The sequence below is a fragment of the Brachyistius frenatus genome, unplaced genomic scaffold (assembly GCF_029030835.1).
Source record: "Brachyistius frenatus isolate BFR_SWC_R1_liver_20210118 unplaced genomic scaffold, ASM2903083v1 Contig_53, whole genome shotgun sequence".
Lineage (NCBI taxonomy): Eukaryota > Metazoa > Chordata > Actinopteri > Embiotocidae > Brachyistius > Brachyistius frenatus.
In genome coordinates this window covers 1,869,835-1,894,049 of record NW_027210652.1, presented here as the reverse complement: position 1 = coordinate 1,894,049, position 24,215 = coordinate 1,869,835, and the positions used below count along the sequence as shown (strand labels likewise).

At 45.0% G+C, this 24,215-nt stretch overlaps 1 protein-coding gene across 1 annotated transcript; it reads right to left on the bottom strand.

Moving 5' to 3' along the window:
* Positions 1–493: 493 nt before the first annotated feature.
* Positions 494–24,016, bottom strand: ccdc85al (coiled-coil domain containing 85A, like). Its single transcript, XM_069704961.1, has 4 exons — positions 23,323–24,016; positions 21,020–22,115; positions 3,239–3,296; positions 494–1,616 (listed from the first exon to the last, which is right to left on the bottom strand). The coding sequence occupies exons 1-4, from the start codon at positions 23,566–23,568 to the stop codon at positions 1,598–1,600; spliced, it is 1,419 nt and encodes a 472-aa protein (XP_069561062.1). The 5' UTR covers positions 23,569–24,016; the 3' UTR covers positions 494–1,597.
* Positions 24,017–24,215: the final 199 nt, after the last annotated feature.

The following is a 24,215-nucleotide window of genomic DNA, read 5'->3' as shown; positions in this document are numbered from 1 at the left end:
CGGGTCTTTCATGGGATGTGTTGATGGAAAAACCAAAAAGAAGGTATCGCCACCCATATCCTCTGATCAATACATGATCACACACACACACACACACACACACACACACACACACACACACACACACACACACACACACACACATGCTCAGCGGTGTCGGAGATCCTCAGTCGTGCAGCAGATGTTGCAGGATGTGAGGGAAGGCGACGGGTTGCGGAGGAAGGAAGAGCCGGCTGCAACAGTTCCAGTGATTGAACAGGAAATTCCTTCCAGTTTGATGTTGTTGTTTCCATCTGGCAGGAAGAGATGTGACGACGTGGGACGGTCTGCACGCTGCTGATTGATTCCTTTAGTTCAACGCTTCGATGTTTGGTTTTGTCATCTTCGGGGGGGGGGGGTTATTTTATTTGATCATCAAATCTTCTGAGTCCGATGTGACCTTTAACTGCAGAATCAGAGGTCATCTTCGGAAAAAAAACTCGAACAAACAACGCGCTTTTAGATAAAGAAGTCTGTTTATTATTTGATATATATATCATATGCATTTTCATATAATAGTTCTAATACCAGTAAGTCAAAAATAATAATCATATAATATTTGTATATATAGATATATAGAAAACTAATCCAATAATCTACTTTTTACTTGGACTTTATTTCCTTGTAAAAAAACAACATGGAGAAATGTAGAATCTTCTCCCCAGCTTCAATATAGGCGCTTTAAGGGAGCGAAGAAGATAATACAAAAAAGAAAAGTTACACCTGAACATTGCATCTCATAGAACTAGAACATCTGTCAGCAGCTAGTAATGTCGACCATCTCGGTTTAAGACACAGGAAGAGGTTTTTTTTTTTTTTTTTTCTTTGCTAGAACATCTTTGACAATTTTTTTGTTTTGTTTTTACGTTCAGTTGAAATGGCAGAAAAAGTTGTGACTTTTTTTTTTCTTTTTTTTACGAGGAGGAGAGAGGAGACGGCAGCGATCGTGTGATGATCTGGATGTAGAGAGTCGGGGACGGAATTACACCAGTCTCATTACACACTTTGAAAGATGATGAATCTCTAAAGATGGAGAGGAAGAAATAGGGAAGGAAACAGTTAAAAGATTTCAAACAGCAGGTTTAGAAAGTTGGATGTGCTTCTCCACCAGTGATCTTCATTTGTAAACAGAAGGTAGCAGCACAAACGGTGCAAAGTCCTCTTCATCTCCTCTCGCTCGTCCTCGGCGTCCCTCCCTCTCTCTCTGTCGGTGCTCAGCGGGAGGCGGCCGTGTCGGGACAGATCTCCACTCTGATCCCTTTCACTGCGGCAGTCTTCACCAGTTTTATAAACCGTCGCGGTAGCTTCCCTCCAGAACAACAAAAACAAACCCTCTCTCGCCCTCAACCGCTCAGACTCTGGATATGTAGAAATGAAAACATGGAGGCAGGTTGTTTGTAAGGGCTGTGGACATGGATGAGGCCGTGGACTACGGAGCGTCCGGACCCGTGGAGGGCGGCGTCCAGGGGCCCTCGTGTCTATCAAGGCCAGAGACGCAGGAGGGCGGGGCCGCTGCAGCCCCTCCTCTCTGGGAGAGGCGCCGGCGGCTGAGTTGGGGTCAAGAGGAAGCATCGAAGCTGTTCGGGGGAAACAGAAGGAGAAGACATATTTTGATAAACACCTGAAGTGTAGGTGGTGTTTCGGTAGTTTGTGACCAGCTGGAGGAGAATAGAAAGAACGACAGAGTGTACGGAGGTCAAATAGAACAAACGGTGTTCGTGAGAAAGCACAAATAAACGTTGAATAGGTTCGTTACGTCAAATAACCTCAATGATGGAGATTACGTTATTTACATGAAACTACTTTATTTAACACAAACTCTCAAAATCTGTTCCAAAACCTAACCACGTCCTTCTGTGTGCTTTAACCTGAGGCTGTATTATAAGTACACACTTCTCACACTTCTGAGTTTGACCTTGACGGATGTCTTTTTGTGGGAGTTCCCATAAAATCTGCATTTGTAAATGTTAATAAGTTAATAATAAAAGTATTTTTATCCTGATTCTATACATCATAAACACCAACCAAAAAATATGTATTTCACATTAGCGTCTTACTGCATCATAAAGAAAGTGAGCAGGTGATTAATCAAGCATTAATGGAGCAGTTACAACTTGCCATGTCCTCATTAAAAAAAAGACAAAAGATAGGTGAATAAACCTGCAGCAGTCTGCGGAGAGAAGTGAGACAGAGAGCGCTTGAGAGAGTAAGATGTTCATCTCTGCAGGCTTTTTCTGTTGGTTATCAATGACAGATCCTTTTGTTCTCGCCTGCGTCTGTCTTCGCTGCAGCCGAGAGCCGAGGGACGGCCGCGAGACCCGACTTCAGTCTGCGCCGTTAGCACATCCTTGATGCTTCCCTCTGAGCTCGCAAATCATACGCTGACACAAAGTACACTTTCTTCTTGCCCCTCTCACCTGAGTCATTGATATTTTTGTATGAGGGAAGTGGGAGTTGGCTCGGGCACATAGAGGAAGAGACGGATTGTAAATACTAACGTGAAGGCAAATATTAGAAAATGTCAGCATGTGTGGGAAAACACCCGTGTTACATGTGTTTATGTGTGCGTGCAACAACAGGAGTGTCCTGGGTGTGTGTGTGTGTGTGTGTGGGGGGGGGGTGTCCCAACTGTCCTCCAGAGGGAGGTGTGTCTTGTCTTGCAGTCATTAAATATTAACTGAGCCATCTCGCCATCCCGCTGGGGCCTGATTGAAGCTGTAGGATGGCACGAGAGGACAGGAAAGGGTCACCTCTAACTCTGTAGTCCCACTGTAAAGCCGCTACGATTACACCTGGGCCAGACCGAGCATGCAAACACATTACTCATCTGGAGGGGGGCGGGGGGGGGACACCGGACTCACGCACACAACGACCCTGCAATGACACGGGATCACAACCAAATATATTTTGCTGATCACCTCCAGTGCAAATGTTCCTGTATTTGACACGCAGAAAGATGTCACGGTTTAATGTAAAATCCCTCCAAAGCAATAAAATGTAAATAAGTTTCAGGACTCCAGCTAAAAGAAATAAAACAGAATAATAGGAGCTAATTACAGGATTACAGGGCCCTTGTGGAAAGAACAGACAATGACCTTCATTGGCTGTTCTTCTTCTTCTTCTTCTTCTTCTTCCAAAGACTCTAATTAACACAAAAGAGGTTTATGAAAAAAGAAACAAGCCGGTGAGGCTTTCTTACCTGTCCCATAGCTTGACATTTCTACAGTTGTTGGTGCAGCAGCCGGCTGATATCAAAGCTGTGACAAAGAGACAGGAGGGAAGAGACAGAGGGAGAGACGAGGCTTAAACGTGTTGTTTTAACAAGAGAAGAGCGCCTCATTAATATAATGATTTACAGCTGACGTCTGTCTGTTTGGACTGCCAACGCAAAGCAAAAAAATTAATTAAAAATAAGACTCGTGAATAAAACATGTTGATGGAAACCCAGCTTTTGTTATCGGATGAAAACACGTTAGATATGGAGGTCTGTTAGAGAGCATGTGCCCGTCACCACTCACTCAAAACTGGACATGTTGGAAAAGACCCTCGTTCACCTTCTTTTTGCTGAGTTAGATGACAAGATTGAATCCACTGGTATGTCTGTATTAAAGGAGCGATAGCTGAGCTCAGCCCAACGTGGCGTCAACCTTTGGGTTGTGAAATGTCATCTTGAAACCTCAAGTCTTTTGGGTTTTTTCGGGCCGTCGCCGTCTTAGTTTTTTGGAGCCAGACGTGACCATATTTGGATGAGCTGGGGGAGGAGCGAGGGGGACACTATGCCCGCCCACTTATACTCGAAACCTGACTACACCTGAGACATGTCAATCAAACACGGCACGCCCCCCCCAGACTCGGTCCAACGTTCAGTCACAGTGGTGTGTCTATTTCTTGACATGCAAAGAATGAAATTCAAGAAAGTTTTAATATCTTATTTTATGCTCATTCAACATTATTTCTCATTAAATACAAATAATCATGTGAAGCACCAAAATTCACTCGCTTATTAGACTTGTTTCAAGGTGGCTGGTCTCAATTTCAATCTATTTTTTTTTTTTTAATTTTAGCTCAAGCTGAAAGGTGGATTTCACTTCATGTGAGTTGTAATGTCTGTGCATGAAATGATTACTTTTCCTTAATAAGACAAACTGAGATTTATTCACCCTGAAATATGATATTATGACTTTCTTGAATTTCCTTTTTTTGTGTGTGTGTGAAGAGTACGAATGTTGTTGGTGTCTCATTTTAAGAGGAAGCAGCTTGTGAAATTGAATGTGTTAATGACTCTTTGTTATTGTCTTTGTTTGCATATATCATTTTGTAAATGAACAAATGTTCTATATTTTGCTGTACTTTCAGATTGAGTCGCTTGTTGTCACGTCAAAAAAACAACAACCATAAAGATAACTGAGATTACTTTAAAGACAAATAATACAAGTTTGAAGCATCTGCATATTGAATTTCTGACAGTTTATTGCTCATATGAGCCTAAACAGGCTTAAATTTGATCTTTTTGTGAGGCTGGATTGTTTTGTTTGGTTTTTTTTTTTTTATTTTACTCCTAGTTTCTTTCTCTTCTGCAGCGATGCACCTTTACAGGGTGAATAAATGGGAATCTCCTCCGTCACACCCCCACATGAACACCTGGAGGCCGACAGATTTATATGCACCTTAATCATCGGAGACCAAAGGGGGGGCGGAGGAGTTATGTTGGTTGAGGAGTGACAGACCGAACATGTTGTCCACTCGGACATCTCACTCAACTTTACTGTCCTTAAACACAAGGCGGGCTCTCGGCTCCATCTTGACATCCTTTAACAAAGACGACTCCTCATTTCTGCCACTGGAGGAAAATGTTTTTTATTTTTTTTAAAGCACATGATATCGTATTTACTTAGTCTGTGATTGACTTCTGAAGCCGCCGCCCAAGCTTTACAAAAAAAAAAAAAAATTGTTATCCCTCTTGCCCTTCAAAATTCTTTTATCCTTGCTCTTTCGCTTGATATCTCCATCTCTTTCTCTCTCAGCCAGCGGTTTCCTCCTCCCCAGGAGTCCATAATCATGTTTTCAGCACATTTCCTCTCCTTGGCGCGCTAACATCGCACATTAAAGATTCATGGCGCTCCTGTGACCGCCAAGTTGTGCAGAAGATTTCAGCGGCCACCTCCACTCTGTTCCTTTTGCTGTGTTTACGTTCACGAGGGAGGAGGAGGGGATGAGGCACGACGGCCCAAAGATATGAAAAACCCTTTTTTTTTAAAGGGTGAATGCGGCGGCCGCAGGGGGGATTTTCATTTGGAGGTCAGGGTTTGTGGAAAAGGGATCAATTTCACGGCTAAAAAGCTCAGGGTGAAAAATACACTATCGCATGCGCCTCGCTTCCTCCAAACACACGAACACAAGCACCCAGAACGTGTGCAGGAAGTGTGGCTGATAGCTGTTTAGGATGGTACGTGTGAAAGCAGCATTTAATCTGAGCATGGTCTCGTGGATCGATACAGAAGTGGTCGAACACTGACATCACAGCAGTTCCTGAATCTGCTCTTGTATCGATGCTAATTAGAAAAAGAAAAAAAAAGTATCAATTCTAATAATGGGATTATCCATACAGATATATCAGCACAAAATGTAATAGGCCAGTGATTAGTTCCTTAATTATCCTTAATTAGATCCTTAAATCCACATGTTTGAGGTGCTCTATTCCTGCAGCTCTGAGCCTGAACTAATAATGTCAAAACAATAAGCTGCACTTTCATTTAACAGAGATGTTTGTGGCAAACATGTTTGCACAGGAACTGGCTTCGTCGTTTTTCGTCTCACCGTTTCACCTGCATCCCCGGAGGTGTCAAATGGACCGAAGGGTAAATAAGAAAATAGGCTAAATATAAAATCATAATTCAAAGTGAGAGGAAGGTTTACTGTCGGATCTCATAAGTAGGCAACAAGTGCAGCGCTTTAGTGCACCAATCAACGGGTCCATAGGAGTATTGGTTGGTCAGTAGGTGGTACTTTCTTACATCTTGATCCGATATCTCCAACATAACCTGCTCCGGACCAGGTTAAGTTTGCAGCATCAGTTACCATGGTGATCTAGCCAGCTTAAAGGAGAGCCAGCTTCGTGACACTGACAACCCTTTAGTTTCAACATACCTCACTAAACCCACTGATCTGGCTTCGTAGGACACCCCTCAGTATTCATGCCTTCACCTGTTTCCGTGGAGATATTCTGATTATGTTTAGTGCAAAATATATATATAACAGGCCAGTGCCCTTTATATGCAGTATGATGAGTTCCAGATGTTTTCCAGAGGATTTCTAATGATAAACACGTGTCAGCAGATCTTTTTTTTTTATTTTTTTTATCACCCCTGCTGCATGAAGGTGAACGGCGGACTTCTGTTCCTGAGCTCCTTGTCTGAGATGTCCGGATCAGTTACGGTCGCTCTGTTATTTTACAGTATACATCTGTGGTGCATCCAAGCGACAACCCAACCAACGGTTTGTGAGCCATCTGACTGGCCCCCCAAAACATAACTCTCTTTGATGCCTAATACTTCATTAATTATGGGATTATTTTCAGAGACACCAACAAAAAACAGACTTTTTGGATTCGGCCCCTGGTGGCCCTCGGTGGTATTGCACTGGAAGACTCTTCCGCCATTGGCTTTACTTTTCAGACCCTGATGCTACGTCCATTTTTATATACAGTCTATGTGTGTATCACAACACAAACACAACTAGGAGTGCACGTAATATATGTCAGTAAAAAAAAAAAACCCCACTACGTTAAAGATTTGAAGCAACAACTGGTAGAAACGATACACTTCCTGGTTCACGCTAACTGTTCTGCTTTTCAACCACTGCACAAAAACAATTAGCTTGAATGGATTTGCTGTTTCAAGGACGCACACAGACACACACACAGGTCACAAGATTACAAGCAGCTGTCTTGTGATGGTCCGGTTCAGTTAACACTTCCAGCGGCGTAACAAAATCCAGGGAATCCGTCCAAAGAGCACTTGATCAACGTCTAATGAGACTCGCTCTTTCTGAATTCCAACCAGCCTCCGTGACCTCTTCAAGGAGAGTTAAGAAGCGAGAAAGCACACACGGCGCACTCGGACAGTGTTTGTTGATTTAGTTATGGGCAGGGTGCTAAAACCAAAATTGGATTTAATGGGATGTGTGAAGGGAAAGGGGGTTTGGTGTGGGTCAGAGCCAGAGTCTATAGATAATGTGATTACTCCAGAGTAATGTTGGGGGGGGCACTAAGCTCCCTTAAACTCCACCTCTGTTCACCAGGGCTCAAATGAAAGGCTCTAAATTTCCCCCACAAAGGAGATGTGTGAGATTGGCTTGGGAGAAGCTGCTGCCCGACTGCATAAATCACTGAAGCGGATGGGGAAGCCTCATCCCGACCTGCAGCCAGCAGACACCACTTATTAACTCTGCGCAGATCATAATCTTATGGTTCATAAAGAAGATTCAACACGCGTTTGAAGAACAACTAAGAAATAACGGTAAAATAATAATAATAATAAAAAAAAATCCCTTTTTGTTTGATGAAAACGGATGAAACAAGTGTGAAAAATGATTTGAGAAGACACGTCTGACCAATAATAATAAAGCAGTTGTGTAATTTATCAAAAGCAATAATCAAGTTGTTATTGATGTCTGAATGAAGCCGGCGAACACATGAACCTGCTCTTCTTGGGGCTTCTCACCCCCTCCCCCTCCCTCACACACACACACACACACACACACACACACACACACACACACACACACACACACACACACACACACACACACACACACACACACACACACAATCTACTTCTCTCAATTTACAGGATCAATGCCAGGTAATTTCACATGGCTGTTCCCCTCAGATCTTCTAAAAAATCAGCCGTATAAATTATTCAGGCTGCCTGGGCAGGAAAGCCCGTGGAGATGCACGGTAGATCGGTGACCTTCCGTTTAGCTGGCAGTCAGTCAGACAATCAGAATCAGTCAGTCAGTCAGTCGGCGAGGCTGCCTGGCAGGAGAGCTCCTCGTCTCAGCGTCCCTCCGGCCGCTGCAGTCAGTGCTGTTACGTGCAGCTCTGGAGCAGGAGGGGAAGTTGGGAATGCATAATACAGAGCGTACACACACACACACACACACACACACACACACACACACACACACACACACACACACACACACACACACACACACACACACACACACACACACACACACACACACACACACACACACACACACACACACACACACACAGTGAGCGGAAAGAAGATGCAGGATATTTATGGAGTCGAGTCAGGGTTGGGTCAGTCCCCGGGCCAGACTTCAAGCTGATTCCACTTCGGTTCATCTGTTTGGTCGTCTCTGCAGCTCTAGACTGCGGCAGCCGCTTTCTGATTGGCTCCCGCTGACTGTCAATAATAAGATGAGATGGTTTTAAAAGTTGCAACGACTCGCAGTTTGATTAGTTCTTGTGTTCGGTAATGGAAGCGATGCTGCCTTTTTAAATGCCGTTGTTTTTTACTGTGTTAATGAGAAGAGTCCATATAAACAAACCCACCCTTTTTTTATTGTTTTGAGGTATTCACGACCTCTGACGTTTTCTGAAATCTCACGAGTTCATGAATTGGGACGTGTTTGCTGAAATAATCTACTGTCATGAATTTTGGAAGTAACCAGCTGGCTGACATTATATTTGACACAAGAAAACTATAAACAAGGCGAATATAACATTTATGAAAGTAATTTCAAAGTATTGTTTAAATTAACTATGAAGTATTTTTACACAGAGCAAAATAGGAGCACAGATGTTAACACGTCAAACCTACTTCTCGGGTATCTGTCAAAAACAGACGGATGTTCCCAGTTCGAAAGGCTGTCAGGTGTATTTTACCGCCTCTGTGGCTTCGACACGGCGTCCGTGTTGCTGTTGCTTAGCAGCAGTGTTCTCACAATTAATCCCGTGAATGCCAAACATAATTGGGTGTACACAAAGTACAGTGGGACTATCCAAAGTAAAAAATAAAACAAAACCTCTCCCTAGTACATCCTCTAAATTTCACTAATTAAAAACTCATATCTCATTTGATTTATCTGTGCTCTAACAGAACTGTAAAAACAACAGACTCTTCAATAAGACAGTGTTCGTATTTTTGCTGTTTTTGCTCTTTTTTAGAAAATGTCCTTGTAACTTTCCAAATTGGTCACTCGTTGCTTTTAGGAGACAGCTTCATTGCTGTTCTTTATAGTTTTTTTTAATGTATTTTAAACTGATTAAATCATTCAATTTAAACAGAAATCCAATATAGTGACGCTTTAACGACAATTACGTAACTTCAGCCGCCATTTGTTGTTAAATTACATTATGTAGAGTGTAAAGAAATACACGAATAAGAAAGCATTAACTGTCACGCTGCTGTAATTAATGCTAAGTGTCTGATTCGGGCTTAAGAACTGTAATAAAGCTAGTAAATGGCAGCAGGTAAAAAACGGCGAATAACTGGAAGCCTGTGAGTCGGCAGCGCGGCTCGCTGTGTGGCTGAAGTAGACCGTGGAGAGATGAGAGCATGAAACTCACTGGAATAGAGTGGAATAATTGGCGCCCTGTAGGCTGATCAAGCCTACAAGAGCTGTGTGTGTGTGTGTGTGTGTGTGTGTGTGTGTGTGTGTGTGTGTGTGTGTGTGTGTGTGTGTGTGTGTGTGTGTGTGTGTGTGTGTGTGTGTGCGTGCGTGCGTGTGTGCCTCAGGGAGAAAGACATACACACATCTACATCAAACAGAGTGCACACTCATGCAACCACATGCACAGATGTCCCATTTTGTGAATATTACCAGGAATTCTGGCGTTTTAAAAAACAAAACATTTCTTCGCAGTAATCGCACACGTGCTCATTTATCTTGATGGATGTGGCGTGAAAACTTGGGAAAGATTAAACAGAAGAGATAAACAGACACGCGGAGAAACTGAACACTGTCAGAAAGATTTATGGACACCGATGCTGAGACAACATCAGCCCTTAACTCTTGTTTTTGTTTTCTTTTGCTTTTGTCCTTCCGTGCTGAATCTTCGACGAGGGCCGGCGTCGTCCCGCGCATCTCTCTAGTACGCATTTAGCTATGATTCTCAAAGGTCAATTAAATATTTAAACAGACATTTGCAAGATAAACTGATGTTGTCCTATTTTAATGTGTCACCAACCACCACTGCTCTGCGCTGATGAATAATATAACGGACCGGGCGTACAGCAGCGGAGAGGATCGGGATGCGTGCGGCTCAGATGGGCGGAGATGAGATATAATATTTGGTAAAGTCAGACTTTCAAGCGTTCCCCTTTCTTCGCTGCTCCGTCTCACCCTGAAGGGGTTTCGGATTTAATGACTTCTGTCCTTTCAACTCCCGCAAACCGTCAGACATCTGATGACCCTTGTCCTGGGGCGGAAACTTGTTTACACATTTTTTTCGCACTGTTTTTGCCGTGTGAGAATAACAGTAATCCTCGTGTCGTGTTAACAGCGCTTTGGATTGAGTTAGAAATGATGCAATGTGTTGCATCAGATATGAAAATGAAATGTGTTGGCAGCATGTTTCAGAGCAATGCAAAGAAATATAGGATACAGGGAACATTTCGTCTCATTAAATGTGAAGGATGACGTGTTACCCAACACTCAGAGCCCCTTTTCTGCAGCCGGCACTGACTCGACTCCACTCTCTGTTGGAACAGGACACTTTCTGGATTTTGATACCCTTTTAATGTGGCATTGTTACTATAGTAACATGCTGTGACATTGTCTTCAATGAGACACACACACACACACACACACACACACACACACACACACACACACACACACACACACACACACACACACACACACACACACACACAGGAAGAGTGGAGGATATCATTAGCAACCAAACAGTGGAACGTCTTCAGTTCCTTCAGTGACTAATTGTTAACAATGGCAGGTTTTTTAAGGATGTCCCAGGATGTCAAACACGTTGTGACCATTGACTGTAAATAAAAGTGTTCGTAGCTTCCGGGTCTGAAATTGAGGCCGATGCGGAAGCTGCAATACCAGCAAGTGCCACTAGAGGTCGGCTCCAAAAAGCCTCCGGCTCCATAGACTCCCATTCAACTTCTCTCATCAAATCCAAAGTGAATAAAATGTGTCCATCAGTTATCTCGGTGTTGTTAGCTAAAGTCACTCCTTCTTCTTAGTTTTCTGGAGGTCCATCTGAAAATAATCCCTCATTCATTAGAAAAGAAGATTCAAGAAGACCTGTTTTTGGGGGCGTGTCTGTTTGATTGACAGGCATGTGGTGCAGTCAGGTTACAGCTATCGGTGGGAAGTACTATCCACAACTCTTTCCCAATGGAAAACCAAAAAGAAGACGAGAAGAGTTGAGCCGAGCCGAGCCGGTACCGGCGGTGGAAAAGGGGCCTACTGTACATGTGAACAATAATTTACACTCTGCTTTCTATATACTGCACATATCTCATAGCTTTTTTCACATGAAAAAAAAAAAAAACTGCATCACCAGCATATTGAGAAATATCCATATATGGCTGTTTTTACTGGAGAATTCCCCTTCAATCCATCATTTAGAGAAACTATTGAAAATTTAACCTCGAGGCACCTCAAAAATTCTCTCAGACATGTTTCACCTGCAGCTACAGCTCTCAAAAAGCCAGATGAAAGAGATAATTAAATGTACCTTTTGCTGTAACAGTAAAGGAAATGAGCCAGTCGGTCTGGAGCACTGGGGAGGGTGTGGGGGAGGGGGGCGGGGGGTGGGGGTGTAATGAAATTGATTTCAATATCTCGGAGAGGAAATCTGACAGACCGAAAGACATTGCTGAAAGAGAACTAGTAAGAGATAATGACATAAATATAATGACGGTGGTGCCAATCATTTCATGTTGGGAGGATAAGCCCATCCATCGGCGGTAATGGGAGCCGCACACATGCCTCGCTGTCAGCCTTGTCAGGAAGAACATTACATCAAATGCACATAATGCACAATATGGGGCAGGAGATAAAAGTTATGCCCCCAGGAAATGGATAACTACATCCTTTGGACATGTTACATTCCCGACATGTTATCTCACTTTTGATCCTTCTTTAAACAGATGGTTGAGCTGTAAAAGCCATCACACTAATAGCAGCAGCAGCAAAGCAGCTGCTTGACCAGCGAAACAGCACAAAACCGAGCGGCTGGTTATCCGAGCATTATACAAGACTATGCAACATTTTACAGAAGAAATAAGACATTGTTCCACTGAAGGATTAAAAGTTGAATTCATGAACTGCACATTAATGAACTGAATAGACTCGGGGGGGCTTCAGTAACTCAGCCGTGTTTGGTCTGGTTTGAATAGTGGCTTCGGGAGCTGATTGTTTAAAAGAAAACTTTTTACCACATTTCAGACATTTCCTGTCTTCTTTTAGAGAAAACTCCGCACGCTTGCACAATATTTGGCACCCAGTAGAAGCGAGGCAGCGACGTAACTGCTGGAGAGTAATCTCTTAAAAAAAAAGAAAAGAAGCTTATTCCCTGTGTTTCGAGGTATATTAAAAGGATTTTATTTTCTCTGTGTGTAAGAGTTGATGAATAATTGACAAAGGTATTTTTCTGCCCTTAGGAAGGCAGAATGAAACATGAATTTAATTTCATCGGGTTTTACCCTCCGTTGCTGCAACCTTTATGTTAATCTTCCCTCCGTTTAGACGTTGGCAGCGTCAAAAGGTTTATAGAAATGTTGCATTGTCATCGTGACTTTTAGAAAGTGACTCGGGTGTTTTTTGTGACATCGAATCAATAAAAAAAAAAAAGGGACATTATTGGGCTGCATTTCTGATTTAAGTCAGCTGTATTGAAGAAAATTTCACGACAGTACAGTAGACATCTTTAGTTTTCATGCAGTTTAGAGGGGGAGAGTGTAACCCAGGTTGTTTTCTGTGGATACAATTTACAGATGTCCTCTAAACGCCTCACATGAAAGCTATTGCGAGATAGACAGAGTGAAATAAGATGTTCTAATCTAATGTTTATTTACCTAAATTGAAACTGAGTTATTTTATTTAAATGGAGGGGTGGGGGGGTATTGTCTGGTAAACGCTGTGGCTCACTGACACTGATAAGATTTATTAATATTTAAACATAGCAAAGGTTATATCCCAAGTTAACACATCTTCTCCTTACGTGTGCATGTGTGTGTGTTTCATATTTCAGAGCGACTTTCGAATAGTATTTTTGCGTGAAATGCTGATCTCTGCAAGAAACACAGATCTGTCAGTCAAACGAAGGTGACCTGAATATTCTTTCTGTTATTCTGTTAATGTTCCTTAGCGATCTATCCCACTGAATATATATTTGCTTTTCTTTTAATGATAATAAACATCATTTCTTCCGAGCCCAAAATAATGACACCCCAAATCTGTCAAAGGCCCGGCACACCGTCTGCCGTGCAATCAGCTCCATCCTCACATGTAATCACTTGACAACCCCTCAGACTTGCAGCTCTCAGCGTGGCTCTGATGCAGCTTCATAGTTAAATGTGGTTACCGCTGGTGACTTTGAGACTGACGGAGAGTCCCCCGGGCCCAGCCCTACCCCTCCAACATGGCAGCCGCTCAACTTCCAGTTAATTACCTGGCCTAGGAAGCTAATTTCCTCTCAGCTCAGTGGGCTGCTCCCCACTGGCGTGACATAAGAGTACAAAGACTGTTCTCCGTTCCACTGGGTTTGCGTGTCTACCGGATGACTGGGGCTACTGTGGAACATTTGTCACACACCTCTGGGGTTTTGGGGGCTGAAGCGACGCTACACGGCAAGCAGCCTCCATCACAGCTCGAAGAGGAGCTGCTGATGGGGGTGGGAGGCGGAGGCGGGGGGGAGAGACGTTCAGGAGCGTCCTGGAGCTGCTCTGATTGAATTATCTTCGTTGATATTTCATAACAGTATCAGTGTCAAAATGCCGTGCAAAATCCTGATGTTCATCTTCTTATTGCCTCTGCCTGATTTTTTATTTAGCCTGCCAGAAATAATTTTTGTTCTCTTGTTTGACACATTTCACACTCTGTTTCCCAACGACATCACTGCCGCCCCGAACATTTGGCGGGACTCACCGGCACAGGACCCCGAAAAAGTACGACACCACAAAGAGAAGATACACGAGCTTTAAAGACACGAAGCTAAACGCCGCCCTGATTAAAAAAATGACAACGATATGCACCAGAGGTAGATAAACAAAATGCCTCATCATGCAGTCCTCGGTTAATGGCGGCTCTGATGGGCTATCGGCAAGTGTGTTTGGGATAATTGGTCTCAGGTGTGATTACAAATTCAAATGCCGTGATAACATTTAAAAAGTTGTGTGCTTTTTTTTTTTTTTACTGTTCACTGGGTTACGATAAAGACATCCACCTCAACTCTTAAGTGTCTCCAGAATGTTTAACTTCCTATATAAAACACATCAACGAGGGAATTCCTCCTCGACTTAAAAATGAGAAATACTACTTTTATGTGCACATGTGTGATAAATGATATTCTGAAAAGGGTTTAATGAGATTATGTGCCAGAACGAGTCCATCTACATGGCATTGTAGCATTTTAATGAGTTTAAGAAGTTGTGAAAGGTGAAGCTGGGATGTTAGCAGCACAGATGAGGCTGTCTGGTAATAATACTAATCCACTTGAGTTACAGCAGCCTAATGCTCCCATAAATCCTTTCACACCGAGCAGCTGTGACAAACATTCGAGTTTCCCCGAATCCCGCTTAGGCTGCTAGACTTCACAATATGTCAGGGGACGCTTTCCATCCATCGCCTTGGCAGAGGAGTGAAGAAGACGAGAGACGAGAGGAAGCCAGAGAAGGAAAAAAGAAGGAAGGCAGAGAAGAGGGAGACAACGAAGGGAGGAAAACAGCAAGTAATCCACTCGGATACTTCCTCCGGCCTCCTCCCAGAAACAGGGCTTTGTAATCAGAGTTTCTTCTCCGTCTGACAGCTGGTTGTTCAACACTGGCTGCCAATTAGGATGGAAGGAGGGAGGAAGACGGAGAGAAAGAGAGATCGCTTGGCTTTCTCCGTGATGCTGCAGAAGGGAGAACATTATCTGAGGTCACAGCTCCTCTGATGATTTCCTGTTTTCCTGACAGGCCAGCAGCACTTCTGAACAACAGCTAGAGGAGCTGGATGTCCTGAACTCAACTAACGCAACGAAGATTAACAGATGCATTGAGACGGAGGGATGATCTTTGCTAATTCGATCAGATAGTTTCAGCTCTCGATCGGAGGATCGGGCTCCCGGAGTTTGTCGGTTCGTTTTGAGGCAAAAGAAAAACAAATCGAGTTGGACGTGAACGTGTGACAAACATTTCTTTGTCCCTGATCTCCTCCCTCAATCAGCGACTGTCTAATCATGCGTCCAGGCAGCTGGAAATTAGGAAAGCTCCCATTTGGGAATGCCCCACTTCCTGGTTGAGAGCGTTCACATGAGGACAACAAACAGGCAGCATGGTGCTCTGATTCTGCTGTTAGCATACAGAAAAGTGACAGAAAAACCCTCATCACCATCCACATAAACCACAGGGACCAAAAGGAGCTCAGAAAGTCAACATTATTTCTACATGACTTCAAGTGTAGAATCGTGTCTATTAGTGTGTGAAACAAGTCGGCCGAGATTCCTGAACTAACATTCCCATGTAAGTCATGTCAAACCTTCTCTGAGCTCTCTAAAACCTTCCACTTTCCTAGAGGCAGGTTTCCTTTCTAAAAGGTGTAGAAATGATTTATAAACAGGTTTTACAAATGCAGCAGGGTAGTAAACATAAAAAACACCATTAACAGAGTGATGCGTTTTGTTTTGCAAATACAAAACTTATCAAACACATACACGACATATTTTAAATACAGCACAAAAAGAAATATCACATGACTTTTCATAATCTTTCTGCCGTCATCGTGCAAAAGATTTACTGACAAATGTCGTCTGTAATTGATCCTCCACAGCAGCAGGTGGCACTGTGAGTCAATTTAAAAAAAAAAATCAATATGGTTTTCTGTACTGAGCAAAGCCTCCTAACAGGAAATGTTGTATTAACTTATGGACAACTTGGAACTTGAAAATTCCCTTTCGTTTGCTTGAAAGTTAAAGTCGGAGCGCCAACTAGAAAACTGGAAAAGAGACATCATGACCTCGCTCAGAAGCTGCTGTATGTTGCACAAAGAAACGAACATTGTTTAGGCTATATTAGTAAAAAAAAGAAATATGTAACCTCAGTGGTAGAAAGGAGATTATTGTATGTAATATTCTGTTGTTTTCCTCAGTTTTGTTGTAAATATTCATAAGACAAGTTTCTTGCATTCAGTCATTTTGATTTCAACCAACTCAGGAAAATAAGCGTTATTTATTTCGCTTTCTCTTTTGCTATGCAGCCTTCTTTTTTCTTCCTCCTCGCTCTCCTCCCGATCATCTGAGCAGCTTAAGCTAATATGCCGAGCTTGTGATTGCTAAAGCAGAAAACATGATTAAGTCGCTCCTCTTTTATGAAAAAGACCTGCAGTGCAGAGATCGTACAGGCTTAGCGAACAGTCCCCCCCAGTCTGGGTCAGGAGACTACAGGGTTCATGGCTGATTATTTCCACTGAGAGGAAATCACATTGAAAAAGACGGATATTTTTTTTTATCTGAATCACCATTGAATTTAAAGTGTTTATTTATACATCTTAATATCACATACGGTGTCTTAACAGGCTTCACAGGAGCTCGTAGAATTCAGACGTGCCATGAAATCATTTTAATTTTAATTCTCTAAGTGTCTTTTCAGATACAGCACTTAGTGATTTTCTGCATTTACGTCGTGTTAAAATGAGCTGATTAGATTATGAATGCTTCTTTTTCTCTCGGCACAAAGCTACAAATTCTCTAACGTTTTACAACAAAATAGTTCAGTACCGGCACCGAGTCCGTTACGGCCTCCAGATCCTTTGTGTGTGTTGATGAGTTTAGTCTGTCCTGCCCAATCAGCACGCTTTCAATGCCGTTCATTCGTTCTGCTCGGTCACGTCGCTCCTTCTTTCCCAAAGTCACCGACTCGCCGACTTTGAGGAGCGTCCCCGGTAAGTCTGCGAGGGGTTTAGGACCGTCCCGCTGTCAGATCCTCGAGTCTGCGAGGACTATCTGGAGACATTTAGAGCCTTTTAAGGACCCTTTCAGTAAGTCTCTGCCTGAGGGAATTACCCACAGTTCATAGCAGAATTCGTGACGTATTAAACGCGGTTGTCGTCTATCCAATAAGGTGCGGCTGCAGCCGGACGCTTCTCGTCGTCCCGTCACAGAACGTAAACCAACAGAGCGTGGAGGTATAAAAGGTGACATCACCGTCAAAGTATTTTGTTTTTTTTTAAGTTAAAAGTCTGCATTGGATTTACTGATGTCAACGCTTTCTGATTTCACCTCGGCCGTCATGAACTCAAACACTCAAACACTGGACTTTGGGATTGGGTCCATCTCTCCCACCAATTATTTCTGTCCAAACTTTGTGCTCCTCCGGGTCTCCCGGGGCTTTTGTGATGTCTCCGGGACTGTTTGTCCTGCTTGCTCAGATTTCTCCAGTAGAATCACCACCAAACGCAAATGTAAGTCATTCCCAGATAATGGTTAGATGACGTCATTTTGGTGAGGTGTGTGTGTGTGGGGAGGGGGGGTATTTCTTTGTTCTCCCTCCTGTAACAACAACAGAATACACGTTATAAGCTTCCCGAGCGATGCGGCGGTAGATTGTATTAAAAGGCTACGGAGGTCACGGTGTTGTTTTGCCTCCTTGTCGGATTTTGTCGGGAATTTAAACGGCCTGAGCTTCGGGGCCGTCGAGTGGAACGTTAATATGAGACGTTCATTTGTCTACAAAAATAAAGCTTCCCCTGCTACGCTGACCCTGGACGGGACACTTTAGCACATCCACCCAAATCACACACACACACACAAGCGTACACGCAAGTACATCAAAAAAATGAAATAATACTGTGCAAAGGGCTTAGAGGATAATCCAAGCGAGCGGAGTGTACTACATCGTCACAGGAATTAAATTCCCTCTACGTCCAAAAAAAAAGGACACGGCAGTGAGGTTGGGTCAGCGGATGACACACACGGACACAAATCTCCTCTCTTTACGTCTCCTGCCTCCTCTTCATCTAATCATCGTCCTCAGCCGTTACCTTCTTCATCACTTCTACTTCGGTTAGTTTAAGTGGCGTTCCTCGGCGACTAACGGATGGCATATTAGTGTTCACATCAGAAACAATTAAGTCAGAATCTGCGCCACAAAAGCTAAAATCTCCGACCTGCGGCTGGGTGTTGATAGCTCGTCTTGTTCTGACTGTAAATATCCTGTCGTGACACTTGAAGTTAGTTCTCTTGTCAGGTCGGCGGAGGCCCTGTGGGGACGCGTTCGTGATGGAGATGCAGCCAGTCTGACAGATAACAAGCTTTGATACACTAATATGACTCCAAAACAGCACACAGTGGAACCGCTGTCGCACTCGGGCTTAACCAAGTCTTTACGGAGGCTGTTCGGTCACTCCGTCTCACTCCGTCTCACTCCGCGCTAAGTTCACCACGGTTACGCCACAGCTGGCGAACCAGCAGGCCGGAGGAGCCGGTGCACTCACAACATTTTCCCGTTAAGGATTTGTGGGGCATTAAAGTGCTGTGGCCTCTGCAGACATCATATGGGTTTCAGGTTACATCAAGATTGAAATCTCTTATAGAGCTACACGGTGCACCGAGAGCGAAAATAGAAACAGAACGATGATCCAAATCAAAGTTGTGTCTGTTTTTATAATCCGCTGCAATCCATAGAGATTGCAAAATGGCTAAAGAGAGCATGTTTTCTACAATACTGTAATTTCAGCGGCTGTTCTGTTCTTAAAGGTTCGGCTTCAGCTTTTCAGTGTTTTAATTTCACATTGATAGTGTTGCTCCGGGTTGTGCACTTGAACTTGGGCCACAAATAGTTGATTATTAAAGCCCAGTTCAGACCAAAGAGTCGCAGGGAGACTAAACAGTTGTAGAAGGTAGCAGGGAAAACATCCGTCAGCACGACTCAGACCAGCTGATGGTGTCACCTGCAACTCGGCGTGTCAAGTCACCTGCAGCGGGCAGATTGAGAACATAAGACATGTCACCTCTCGACAGCCAATCAGCTTCTCGAATAGTAAACTGGTCACATCACTTACAAACCACCATCTGATTGAAATGGCAGAGTTTAGGAGGGAATGGGCGTAGGTAGCAAATTCCCTCCTGACAACACTCATCAGCCAACAGTTGCATTTTTACTCGTGATGCATTTATGAGCTTCCTGATTCATGTTTTAAAGATGCCACAAAAAAACAAAAAACAAACCTGAAAAGCCAGCCGTTCTAATGAAAGGACAGCGAGTCTTTTCTGTGGAGATTCATCACTGTCCAGATGCTTTTGTGTAACTTGTCAGGTTTCAGTATGTTGCAGACTGGAGAACTGCATGTAGTTCAAATCAACGTAGTTTTGGACTGATGTTGAGTTAAAGTCTTTGTTGTTTACAGCTTGACGAGTTCTGGTGCACAACGTACATTAAATAGTGATCGCTGATTGGTTAAAGGCTCAGGATGGAACAACTAGCCGGACTCTACCTATTCCCAAAATCTTTGACCTTCTGTCTCCAAACCACCACTGAAAGACCCCGATGACTCCACGATGACATCACCAGGGTTATTTTCTTGAACATGAACTCTCCAGACCAACCAGTTCCTGAGTAAAATCTGTGTAGTACCCCTTTAAATTCATATAATATGAGCAAAGAGTGCACACTCTGTATCTGTAAGGTGTGTCTATGCTTGGTGTGTGTGTGTCTGTTTACAGGGAAGATTTCAATGTAACTGATAAACAAGCATAAATGACTCATCATTCGGTCACAATAGTCGATGAATTGCTTCCTGTGAGTGTTTGTACAGTGCCTGTGCTCTTTGCAGACTGTTTCTATCTGTCTTGTAATTTCAGCCTCACAGATCGCAGATATTTCACCTTGAGAAATTTGTCCTTTAGCATCTGAGAGCTCGGCGCTACTCAGCACTTTTTTCCCCCGGACTCCAGAAATCATTATCAGCCACTGTGGGGTATTTAAACAGCAGCCAAGTTGCTGCTTTGATTTCCCTCCTCCACCCGGACATCCTTAACGCCCACTGATCTCACTGAGATGGACACGACCGGGTGGGGGTGGGGTGGGGGTGGGGGTGGGGGGTTTCCACCATCTAATAAGCATCCGTCTGTTGCAACAGTTGTGATGTTACAACATGAATCGTTTGAGCTGAATGTGTTCAACTATGATACAGAGCATGTAAGATGAATAATTCGACGCCCCGTGTTTTGTCTCTCATCCATCGAGCCGACCCACATCCCTCTGGAGATGCTAAAAGAAATCAATAATGCTGTAAATTTTGCAACAGTCAGAATGGGGGAGACTGTCTCTATTTTCTCAATCAAATAAATTCATTCCAATCACATATTGCATTTGGTAATACGTGACTGGAATTCATATAATCCGAGTTTTCACCGATAAATAAATCACCTGTGAATCCTCACAATGGACGAGCAAAACCTTGAGATGCTTTTGTGTTCCACTTTGGTGCTCAGGTTTGAGTGTGTGTGTGTGTGTGTGTGTGTGTGTGTGTGTGTGTGTGTGTGTGTGTGTGTGTGTGTGTGTGTGTGTGTGTGTGTGTGTGTGTGTGTGTGTGTGTGTGTGTGTGTTTGAGTGTGTGAATGTGTGTAACATGTTGTCCACTGTGTTTAAGGGTTTGCATGCATGAAAAAAATCGGATCATTTTAGTGCTTTTTGGATTTCTTTGCGGGAGGTTTGATGTTAAGTTGCTAAAAAAAAAAAAACACCTGCCGATGACATCACAAGCACACACCTACCATTCATGCCGTTATAGATGCCGCGATGGTGTGGCGACAGCTCGTCTCCGGCCTGCCTCCTCTGCCCCTCCCTCACTGGGCTGTTGAACTTCACGTGGTCGGGGCTCATACTGTACTGGTGCCGGTGAGTTTCGGGGCTGCCCCCCTGGACCACGCAGCCCTTTTCGTGGTGCTCACCGGTCCCCAAATGTGCCTGCCGGGGCTCGGGGCTCCCGCAGCCGGTGCTGCTGATGCTGCTCCTCTTGTAGTGCCTCTGGTAGAGCTCCCCGCTGCCTCCCTGGCCCACGAAGAGCTGCCTCTGGCCCAGGAGGAGATCGGAGCCGTGGTGCTTGGGGTGTTGCTCCGGGCTACGTCGGCCAACGTTCCTCCCGTACTTTTCTGGGCTCAGGCCCCGCATGACTCGACTGTGGTCGGGCACAGATATGGAGCCGCAGCGGGGCCGGCAGAGCTGGGGCAGGGTGTACGGATACTCCAGGCTTGTACTCCGGTGGCGCCCGGCCGGGTGCTCGGGACTGGACACCTCCCTTTCTCCTGCACTTCCTCCTCCCACTCCGCTGATGCTGCTACACCTGGGTTTATGCACGAGCTCGGGGCTGCCTTTTTCCCCCCCAACTCCGCCCACCCCTGCAGCCAGGTGAGGCTGCTTGTGGTGAAGGTGGTCGGAGCTGTCGGCGCTCCCTGCGCTGGAGGTGCTGCTGCCGTCCCCCACGTCCCTCATGAGGAGCCCCTGCCCGGGCACCAGCAGCAAACTATTCTGGCTGTCTATGGAGTTGCGGCACCCTCCCATCCCTACGACCCCCACCCCCCCACTTCCACCGCCGCCGCCTCCTCCAACCGCCACCCCCTTCTCCTCGTCCAGCAGCAGGCAGAGCTCCTTCAGCTCCAGGTTCTCCCGGATCACCTCCTCTTGTCGGAGCTCCAGCTCCTTGAGCTTCTGGAGGTAGAGGGTCACCTCTTTGCGCATGATGCTGGCGCTGTAGCGTCCCAGGCGCTGCCACTCTCTGGAAACACGCTTCCCTTTCTGACGGTCGTCGTCGAGGAAGCAGCACAAGTCCCGCAGCTCACGATTGTCCTCCTGCAGCTTCTGGTTAATGTCCTGAGAGGGAACGAGAAATGAGTTTAACTGGGCTTTACGCCAATAGGAAGCATCATAAATTAAGACAACGCTTCAGGAATTCAAATGAGCTTTTGAATGGTTTCAAAACAAAATATTGTTTCTTCTATTAATTCAACTCCAAATAAATCCCTGCAGTCACTATTTGAATCCATCTCGCTGTTCTTTCAGATATCAGTCCGACAGCGTATGCAATCGCAATGAAATGAAATCCTAATCCTCTCTGTCTTTCAGGCTCACCGTGTACCATTTAAAGTGAAATGCATAATGTAGATTAGAGGCCTCTGTAGGAGGAGATGGAGGCCACACAGATTCAGGCGAGGAACCTTCACTCACACGCCCCAAACATTTAACAAAATTTACTTAAACATCTCTTCTTCACCTCTACCAGGCCTCCCTCTTTTCTCTCTCTCTCCCCTCCATCCCTCTGCAACAATTTACCTCTCCCTCCCTCCCGCTCTCCCTCTCCCTCTCAAGCCCTCCAGCTCTTTCCTGTGTAATTAGGCCGCTCGGATTAGCAGAGAGGTGACGAGGTCTCCAAGAAAAGCAAACGATCCCAGTGTGCTTCGTGAGGCTACCTCGGGCTGGGTCCCAGCTTTCACTGTAAACACCGTGTCATATTTCTCTTATTAGAAATATGAAGGCGGCAGATAAAGGTTATACTGAGAGGGAGAAAGCCTCAAAAGTAAATGCCACGCTGGTCTAAAGGCTAGTTGGATGCAGTAGATTTATGTGGAGGAATCTTTCCAGGAATGTAAGATGTGTGCAGACAGAGAGAGATCTGGACGCCAGATTTGTGCAGTGGCATGTGAACGGAGGGAGATCCGCTCCTCCTCAGGAGGAGAGATCTGAAGCTGCCTTTCACTTCCTCTGTAGGATTTATAAGATAAGTGGAAAAGGTACAACTTGTCATTGATTTTTCTCCCTTTTAAAAACCTTAATTTCCCACCTCACACAGAAGTTGAAATGTTGAGCTGGCTTAGGTTCAGCATGTGCAAACAGACTCTACATTCATCCCCATCGCATCCTCACAAAGGCCTGCACAACGGCACAGTGAACTTCAGTGATACCATCCATCACCGTCTATTCTCACAGCACGTTAGCAGAGGCGCTCTCTCTCCTGCCATGCGCGCTCTCAGGTGCGCTCCAAACCTATGATCTCATCCTTCACCGATGCGCGCCCCCTCACCTTCAGCCCCCTGATCTCGTTTAAGTGCAGCTGGAGGCTGCGGTTGACCTCTCGGATGAGATTCCCGTGGTCCAGAATCACGCTCATCTTGTCGGCCTCGGACCGCCTCAGCCGGCGCACCAGATCCTCCTTAGTCCACTTGAGCAGCTCCTCGTCAGTCAGACCGGAGATGTCCTCCGCTGGACTTTCAGTCTTCGCTATCGACAGCTGGAGCTGGGGCTGGGGCGGCGGAGTCGCTTTCTCCATTGGCACGGCTCCTCCGGCACCGACAAAAGGGCAGAAAACACTTCGGGGGGCTCGTTGACAGCCTCTGCTCGCATCCGCTCCCCGGTCGACTTTGGGTGGAAAACGGTTACCGATTGGAAATCAGTGGCATAGTTTGGCCTTTCGCGTTGCTCCCCGACTCTTCCACTGTCTCCTAGAGCAACAGCTGACGACGCCGGCTGAGTGAGATACGGCGGAAAAGATGCTCTCTTACTATCACTGCAACATCCTCACAGCCCAGGTGGACTCGGTGCGGCCGACGTGCAGCGTGAGTGGTCGTCTTCGCCCAGCAGCCGATCCGAATCCGGTCCGGACCGTCAAAGTGAGAACACACCTGCCGCTCGTGGGCTCGGCGCACTGCAAGAGAGAGGAGAGTCCGCTGTGCACAGCAGAAACACAGGCAGAGGAAACTGTTCCTCCCCTCTCTCTCCCTCTCTCCCTCTCTCTCTACCTCGCTCCCTCCAGGGGTTTGAGCCTCTCCACACACACAAAAAAAAAATATATATATATATATTGCTTGGTTGCAGCGCCACCTAATGTTCAAAATGACTCCAAGCAAGCTGTCTGAAATGATGAGTTCACGCCCTCTCGGATTTGGTTGAAATGCCCGCAGGGAAATTAAGATGCTG

What these genes read in the sequence shown, in the direction of transcription:
- ccdc85al (XM_069704961.1), bottom strand. Translation starts at nt 23,568, where the DNA reads ATGGAGAAAGCGACTCCGCCGCCCCAGCCCCAGCTCCAGCTGTCGATA. An exon ending in ACGAGATCAGGGGGCTGAAG is followed by an intron (nt 22,116 to 23,322) that starts GTGAGGGGGCGC and finishes GTTCCCTCTCAG; the next exon opens with GACATTAACCAGAAGCTGCA. An exon ending in CATCTATAACGGCATGAATG is followed by an intron (nt 3,297 to 21,019) that starts GTAGGTGTGTGC and finishes TCTTTGTCACAG; the next exon opens with CTTTGATATCAGCCGGCTGC.